Below are 9,260 nucleotides of genomic sequence, written 5' to 3'. Positions count from 1 at the left end.
TCAACTTTTATTATTTAGTACATATTACTAGTCCCATCGTACATTGCTGTTTTTCATGTAACAATAACGCAATGTAACCGTAGCCTCAATAATTATTGTTACATTCGTAATTAATCAGGTCCTTACCCAACCATGCATTCCGGCATTTAGTCTCCAATGTAACAATAGCGCGTAACAATAATATTTTTATTATTGTTACATTTCCATGTAACCGTAGCCAGTGCCTTCAATAATTCAGTCTCCCTCAGTAGACATCGTTAGAGAACCGCTCACGTCTGCTGTTCTCCATACTCTCATTTGAATATGAACCCTCTTGTACATAATTGTAACCATGTTATTTGTTCATCTGCACTCATGACCAAATAATTTGTACAAAATAGGACTGCATTTCCTTATTATTGTATTGATTTGTTCATGTAAATATGCCATCCATGCACACACAGTAATCAATCTTCAGTCTGCTTGACTGTGGTATTCATACTGAAGAAGAATAAATATTCTTATTCTGTTTGGAGGTGCTCCTAAAAGATTGAGATTTCAGAATACGGAGAAGTTGCTCAGAAACAGTAAGTTTCTTTCCCCTTACTTAGTAACTATATTTCCCTTAGCCAACATACGGTCACATTGTACAAAAGTTCGCATACATGCTGATTCTTTAGTGCAGAGTGCAGGAAGATTATCAGATTAACAAGAACTGAAAGATCTTACAACAAATTTTAAGTCACAGTCGGGTAGGTATTAATTAAATTCATTCATTACATAAGTAAACAAGAGGTCAATATCTAGAATGTTTTTATGAATTCAATCATTGACTGAGGTCACTCTTTCCATGTGTAAACAATTTTCAAGTAGACTTGAAAATGAAAAAGGTCTAGTCGAGATAAGATGCTAATGGCCATGGGTTACTTTCCAACTGATTTTTACAGTTTGTACTTAAAACTATGCTGTTACACCAAATAGTTGTAGTTGTAAACTACGTTGAACGTGAAATAATTGGTATCCGGTCGTTCCGGCCCCAAGTCGATCCGGCCCAAAGTCGATCCGTCCCAAGTCGATCCGGCCCACGTCGATCCGTCCCTATGTCGATCCGGCCCCATAATAAAATATGAATAAACTATATTGACTTTGGAGGATTTTGTGACGAATTTTAACAGTATAAATGGAATTTGTAAAAAGTATCGTTGATGGATGACAACAGGTAAGTGAAGTATTGGAGTACCAGTCAAAGAATTATTTTACATCGATACGAAAATGAGTGTGATTGTGTAGCAGCTTCAACATATTAATATGAAGTTATTTTCCATGATAACTTTGAATGTCATGGTGATTTTATTTTATTTAATTCACACACAGAATAGCTAAATAAATATTTACAGTCCAATGGAACCTATAAAATTTAACTCATCATAATGACTTGTTTAATCAAATCATTAGTCTATAATTGGTTTGTTTATTCAACAATTGTCTAATGATTGTGAACTAAGGTAATGCCACTCGTAATTACTTAATTCAATCAAATCCTGATTGATTAAAGTTACGTAATCAACAAGGTCTTTATAGTTTGATCTTTTGTTTGGTGTTATGTGTTGTAATAATTAATTGTATTTTTTCAGAATGAATATATATAGAAGTTTTTACTCGTGAAAACCATCTTATTGGCTACGAAATACAAGCTTAAAATTCTATCGAAACCTTTTTTAAATAACCAGAAATTTCTTTTGAACATGGTAACAGACTGAGGAGAGACAAAATATTGCACCACCTATAAAAAAATGTTTCAATATATTCTTGTATGACATTATCAAGATTGCATCTTTTTATATGTTGTTCTATAAGTACTGTTTGTTTTGATTTGCTTATGACGAGGGTTGTTTGAATAAGTAACTTTAAATCAATTTTGCAATTTAAATATTCGACATTTTTTTTAAATGACCCATGTATCAGCTTGGGGATCGGCTTGTACCGTTGTGTATGTAACTATTTGTTATTACACAGGATGAAAGACTTGTTAAGATCACAGTCAATTGAAAGAAAATGCTTATTACTGCTGATAAGTGTTGATGTCTGGTACTAAATTCTGTTATATACGTTTTTATTTTAATTATACCCAATAATCTTGAAAACTTGTAATGAAAACATAATCAACATAGTTGTTTTAAAACTAATCTAAAGAAAATATTTGTCAAAGGCCTTTTTTTTAACCGTATACCTTTTACATTATAATAAAATTCATAAACATTTATGAATTACAATTAATATATATCTTTATTTTTATTCCTTATAAATATATTTTTTATTGGGCCGGATCGACTTTAAATATGGGCCGGATCGACGTTGGGCCGGATCGACGTGGGGCCGGATCGACATGAAAGCTGGGGCCCTTTATAGCTTGCTGTTCGATTTCTGTCATGAACGTTGCACGAAAAATAAAGACTGTTCTGAACCTTTTGTGACTGAGTCACTGTCTTCTTGTATATATAAACTCTCTGTTTTACTTTTTATTCCCGATTTAGTATACACATTTATGATGTAAATGGTTTACGGGTATAAAAAAGTATTTCTTGACGATCCCTTCCAAGTATTTGAATTTTATTTGAAAAATACCGAGCACGCAAAATAAGCATTTGAAAATCACGATGCACGTAAAATTAAATAAGCAGAACACGTTGAACGAGGCACCTGTCTTGCACGACCGAACGTTAAATAAATAGGTAAAAACACGTTGAACGTGAAATAAAAAACGGCGATCACGTTGCACGAAAATAACCATTTACCACCCTCGTTAAGGTTCATCAAAAGGAATTGAAAAACATGGCAGTATTTACACCACAAAATCTACTATGAGTACAGACAAATTAATGCATCTAGGAAAGTTTTTGGCATGGCAGGACCTAGATATATAAAAGTCATATGTAGTCTATGTTTCAGAAAATTAAAAACTTAGGTTGGCGCCTTTTAAAACGTTTAAACGAGCTGCATTTGTTTGCACCTGTCCTAAGTCAGGAACCTGATGTTCATTGGTTGTCGTTTGTTGATGTGGTTCATAAGTGTTTCTCGTTTCTCGTTTTTTATATAGATAACACTGTTGGTTTTCATGTTTGAATGGTTTTACACTAGTCATTTTTTTGGGGCCCTTTATAGCTTGCTGTTCGATGTGAGCAAAGGCTCGGTGTTGAAGGCCGTACTTTGACCTATAATGGTTTACTTTTACAAATTGTGACTTGGATGGAGAGTTGTCTCATTGGCAGCCATACCGCATCTTCTTATATCTATTAAAATGTACCTGTATTTTAATGTGCATTTTTTTTTCCAGTCTGCAGTTCAAGATAGCAAAATAAACAAACACATGAGTGTCATTTTATACGTCCACTCAGTTACACAGTTTAAATCACCTATTATTTGCAGATGTCTTTTGTCCATCTATTGTCCATTTAAATCAATACTACTACTCACAACATTTATTATATGAGGGGAGCTTCTCAAACCTCTTTCCCAATTTAGTTTAATTTGGCACCTTCTGCAGGAATGAAAAAAATGAATAGCAAAATCCAGAAAAATTTATAATTTCTGAAACATAAAATGCATTTTGATTATCTAATTCCTGTTATGCACAGGTTTGTCTGTACTCAAGAGTAAAATTTGTGGTGTAAATACAGCCATATTAGCCAAAAGGTTATGTCATGAACCTTAAAAAACCGGCATTTATCCTCGGATATGAAATCATGCCACCTTAAATTGTGATCTTTTGAGAAGATTCCATGAATTTTCCATTTTATGGAAAGTAGAAGTACATGTTGACAACTAGAGATGAACATGATCTTGAGCAATCATGGCAGTGGCAAGGGTAAAATTATGCAGAACACACAGAACAACCTTAAGGATGCTTACTAATGAACCTAAAAATAACAAATTTCATCAATGATGTCTTTTCAGAACTATTGATAACGTTTAGCAAAAATAAGGAGGTCCAGAATATGCATGAAATAGTTGCCACTGGACATTATTAGGGTAAATAAACTTTTAGAAATAGGTTTGTGTGATTGCTTTTCTGGACAAAACATTTAAAAAGTTTGGTGTGCAAAAGATATCTCTGAATGTTAGGTAAGAATTGAAAGTAAAAAATGGATGAAAAATCTAAAAGAAATTTCAATGAATTTCTAAATATTCTGCCAGATGTGTATATGAGGAAGATTTTTTTTTAAACCTTGAGAAATACAAGAGTTGCTAGGCAAGATGGCATAAAGAAAATCCAGGAAAAAGCAAGATGATTAAAAAATATAGAGAAAATTACCATGCCAAAATTTGGTAGTAAATAAATTATTATTAGCTGTATGACCAAATGAGACCGGAAAAGAACATCAAAAGCATTTCTCCATCACTTGTAACTTTTGTCATGAACCGTTTGAGTTTATGACCAAAAGCGGTCAATGCTGAATGGAAAAAAACAATCTTGTGTCAACTTTGCCTAAATACGTAAATGTAAGCAACTATAGGTCACTGTATAGCCTTAAATCTGTCATGTTTGTTTTCACATTATATTATTTAACCTATGTTTTGGTAAGTATATAGCTCTAGATAATTTTGAAATTGATGTGATATTAAGTCCCTTCTTTTGTATTAGCATTATTTACATATTCCCTAATTTGCATGATACAATGTTTTAGCCCTTTTATTGTTTATGCAAACACATATTTAGAAAACTTGTATTTAAATTGTAACTTGAAATGCTTCTTTATATATTTTCCTCACAAAAAATGAATTTTGTAATTCATGTACACTAAAAATAACTTTGAAATTATAAAATGAAACTCTGAAATCAACGTAATGTTACAAAATTTGACAGGATGAATTCTGCAATAATAGTTCATTTTCAAATTCAATACGAAATTGTTTTAAATTTTAGATTTTTTTGCAAAGGAAGACAACCCTTTAGTCATGTTAGTAGCACAGATTGACTCTGTTCCCTGTCAATACAGAGCATGTTTTGATGTATGTGAGATTTTAAAAAATTTCATTTGGAAACCACCAGTTTCCAATTCAGATTTTACCATAAATGTGTGACACATACTATTATTGTCAGATCCATACAAAGCACCCTGATCGTGTCACGTGATGTATATATATATATATATAGACTGGTACACAGTTTGGCCTGCCGACATGGCTTAAATTCAGTTACCCTTTGCCAAAAATCTTAGATTGAAGTTTCTTATTTGATGATAAAATCAGAGAAGTCTTATTTAATTGAAATTCAGTACACCATACTTATCTAGCACTTTGATTGCTCACTAATTCGAATGGAAAAAAAAAATATGATTTGGTTTTTTAAACAAAAACTATTCAAAGTGGCAAATATCTTTTTGCATATGTCTATAGAAACATTTCACAGCATTTTGTCTTTAAAAACCCCCTGAAACCGAAAGTTTTGTGAAACCTAAGATTTACACCTTACTTACTATGGCTACATATTTAATTTGGGTTTTTTAATTCACCATGTACAAACTAATGAAGCCAATGCAATTATTACTTATATAATTACTTTAAACAATTATTCATTTCACAAGATACACACTCATGCTTTTTTCAGATGTGATAGGAACATGCAGCAGTTAAAGCCTGACTATGAATACACATGTATGTATCAAATGTAAAAATATATCCCTGCTCAAACAGTTGCAAGGAATCAATAATTATAATAATAAAACCATGTCTACTGTATCTGCAATCAGAGGATTAATAGGACACAGTAAACTAACCAGAAGTTGTAATACATCAGCTTTTTCTACCTCATGTAGAATATCAGTTACCAGATTCAATGTAAATGGAAAACAAAAGTGGACTTCAAATTCAGTATTGTCAGTATTTATACCTGTGTTGGGAGCACGATTCAGGACAGATGTCTTGCCATTGATTGGTGTAAGAAAAATCAGTACAGGACCTGATGCCATCTTACCTGCTGGCCAGGTAGACAAACACAATGGTTTGACTGTTGACCTCAGTGACCTATCTCAAGATTGTAGTGATTTACAATTCAACTCTCTACTTACTGGTAAGTATAAAAATAATATTGACATGCATATTTCTTTACAGTACTGAACAAACAAGGTAAAATTGTAGTAGTTAACCTGTCTAGAGTGAGGAAGATAAACCTGTCTAGAGTGAGGAAGATAAAACTTTACTCAGTACTGAACAAACAAGGTAAAATTGTAGTAGTTTACCTGTCTAGAGTGAGGAAGATAAAACTTTACTCAGTACTGAACAAACCAGGTAATCTTGTAGTAGTGTACCTGTCTAAAGTGAGGAAGATAAAACTTTACTCAGTACTGAACAAACGAGGTAATCTTGTAGTAGTGTACCTGTCTAAAGTGAGGACGATAAAACTTTACTCAGTACTGAACAAACCAGGTAATCTTGTAGTAGTTTACCTGCCTCAAGTGAGGAAGATAAAACTTTACTCAGTACTGAACAAACGAGGTAATCTTGTAGTAGTTTACCTGTCTAAAGTGAGGAAGATAAAACTTTACCCAGTACTGAACAAACGAGGTAATCTTGTAGTAGTTTACCTGCCTCAAGTGAGGAAGATAAAACTTTACTCAGTACTGAACAAACGAGGTAATCTTGTAGTAGTTTACCTGCCTCAAGTGAGGAAGATAAAACTTTACTCAGTACTGAACAAACGAGGTAATCTTGTAGTAGTTTACCTGCCTCAAGTGAGGAAGATAAAACTTTACTCAGTACTGAACAAACGAGGTTATCTTGTAGTAGTTTACCTGCCTCAAGTGAGGAAGATAAAACTTTACTCAGTTATGAACAAACCAGGTTATCTTGTAGTAGTTTACCTGTCTAAAGTGAGGAAGATAAAACTTTACTCAGTACTGAACAAACGAGGTAATCTTGTAGTAGTGTACCTGTCTCAAGTGAGGAAGATAAAACTTTACTCAGTACTGAACAAACCAGGTAATCTTGTAGTAGTGTACCTGTCTAAAGTGAGGAAGATAAAACTTTACTCAGTACTGAACAAACGAGGTAATCTTGTAGTAGTTTACCTGCCTCAAGTGAGGAAGATAAAACTTTACTCAGTACTGAACAAACGAGGTAATCTTGTAGTAGTTTACCTGTCTAAAGTGAGGAAGATAAAACTTTACTCAGTACTAAACAAAAGAGGTAATCTTGTAGTAGTTTACCTGTCTACAGTGAGGAAGATAAAACTTTACTCAGTACTGAACAAACGAGGTAATCTTGTAGTAGTTAACCTGTCTAAAGTGAGGAAGATAAAACTTTACTCAGTACTAAACAAAAGAGGTAATCTTGTAGTAGTTTACCTACCTAAAGTGAGGAAGATAAAACTTTACCCAGTACTGAACAAACGAGGTAATCTTGTAGTAGTGTACCTGTCTAAAGTGAGGAAGATAAAACTTTACTCAGTACTAAACAAAAGAGGTAATCTTGTAGTAGTTTACCTGTCTAAAGTGAGGAAGATAAAACTTTACTCAGTACTGAACAAACCAGGTAATCTTGTAGTAGTTTACCTGCCTAAAGTGAGGAAGATAAAACTTTACTCAGTACTGAACAAACGAGGTAATCTTGTAGTAGTTTACCTGTCTAAAGTGAGGAAGATAAAACTTTACTCAGTACTGAACAAACGAGGTAATCTTGTAGTAGTTTACCTGTCTAAAGTGAGGAAGATAAAACTTTACCCAGTACTGAACAAACGAGGTAATCTTGTAGTAGTTTACCTGCCTCAAGTGAGGAAGATAAAACTTTACTCAGTACTGAACAAACGAGGTAATCTTGTAGTAGTTTACCTGTCTAAAGTGAGGAAGATAAAACTTTACTCAGTACTGAACAAACGAGGTTATCTAGTAGTAGTTTACCTGCCTCAAGTGAGGAAGATAAAACTTTACTCAGTACTGAACAAACGAGGTAATCTTGTAGTAGTTTACCTGTCTAAAGTGAGGAAGATAAAACTTTACTCAGTACTGAACAAACGAGGTTATCTTGTAGTAGTTTACCTGCCTCAATGTAGAAGATAAAACTTTACTCAGTACTGAACAAACGAGGTAATCTTGTAGTAGTTTACCTGTGTAAAGTGAGGAAGATAAAACTTTACTCAGTACTGAACAAATGAGGTAATCTTGTTGTAGTTTGCCTGCCTAAAGTGAGGAAGATAAAACTTTACTCAGTACTGAACAAACGAGGTAATCTTGTAGTAGTTTACCTGTCTAAAGTGAGGAAGATAAAACTTTACTCAGTACTGAACAAACGAGGTAATCTTGTAGTAGTTTACCTGTCTAAAGTGAGGAAGATAAAACTTTACTCAGTACTGAACAAACGAGGTAATCTTGTAGTAGTTTACCTGCCTCAAGTGAGGAAGATAAAACTTTACTCAGTACTGAACAAACGAGGTAATCTTGTAGTAGTTTACCTGTGTAAAGTGAGGAAGATAAAACTTTACTCAGTACTGAACAAACGAGGTTATCTTGTAGTAGTGTACCTGTCTAAAGTGAGGAAGATAAAACTTTACTCAGTACTGAACAAACGAGGTAATCTTGAAGTAGTTTACCTGCCTAAAGTGAGGAAGATAAAACTTTACTCAGTACTGAACAAACGAGGTAATCTTGTAGTAGTTTACCTGTCTAGAGTGAGGAAGATAAAACTTTACTCAGTACTGAACAAACGAGGTAATCTTGTAGTAGTTTACCTGTCTAAAGTGAGGAAGATAAAACTTTAACCAGTACTGAACAAACGAGGTAATCTTGTAGTAGTGTACCTGTCTAAAGTGAGGAAGATAAAACTTTACCCAGTACTGAACAAACGAGGTAGTCTTGTAGTAGTTTACCTGTCTAAAGTGAGGAAGATAAAACTTTACCCAGTACTGAACAAACGAGGTAATCTTGTAGTAGTTTACCTGTGTAAAGTGAGGAAGATAAAACTTTACTCAGTACTGAACAAACGAGGTAATCTTGTAGTAGTGTACCTGCCTAAAGTGAGGAAGATAAAACTTTACCCAGTACTGAACAAACGAGGTAATCTTGTAGTAGTTTACCTGTGTAAAGTGAGGAAGATAAAACTTTACTCAGTACTGAACAAACGAGGTAATCTTGTAGTAGTTTACCTGTCTAAAGTGAGGAAGATAAAACTTTACTCAGTAATGAACAAACGAGGTTATCTTGTAGTAGTTTACCTGTCTAAAGTGAGGAAGATAAAACTTTACCCAGTACTGAACAAACGAGGTTATCTTGTAGTAGTTTACCTGTGTA

At 33.6% G+C, this 9,260-nt stretch overlaps 1 protein-coding gene across 1 annotated transcript in view; it reads left to right on the top strand.

Annotated features, from left to right (window-relative positions):
- Positions 1–594: 594 nt before the first annotated feature.
- Positions 595–9,260, top strand: part of LOC127726345 (nucleoside diphosphate-linked moiety X motif 6-like) — a 30,915-nt gene continuing 22,249 nt past the window's right edge. Inside the window, exons 1-2 of the mRNA XM_052233707.1 lie at positions 595–731; positions 5,588–6,049. Of these exons, the coding sequence (XP_052089667.1) occupies positions 5,623–6,049 (427 nt within the window). The 5' untranslated portion in view covers positions 595–731; positions 5,588–5,622. The remainder of the gene's footprint in view (positions 732–5,587; positions 6,050–9,260) is intronic.

Source organism: Mytilus californianus, unplaced genomic scaffold (genome assembly GCF_021869535.1).
Source record: "Mytilus californianus isolate M0D057914Y unplaced genomic scaffold, xbMytCali1.0.p SCAF_17, whole genome shotgun sequence".
Taxonomy (NCBI): domain Eukaryota; kingdom Metazoa; phylum Mollusca; class Bivalvia; order Mytilida; family Mytilidae; genus Mytilus; species Mytilus californianus.
This window is presented reverse-complemented; position numbering and strand designations above follow the sequence as displayed.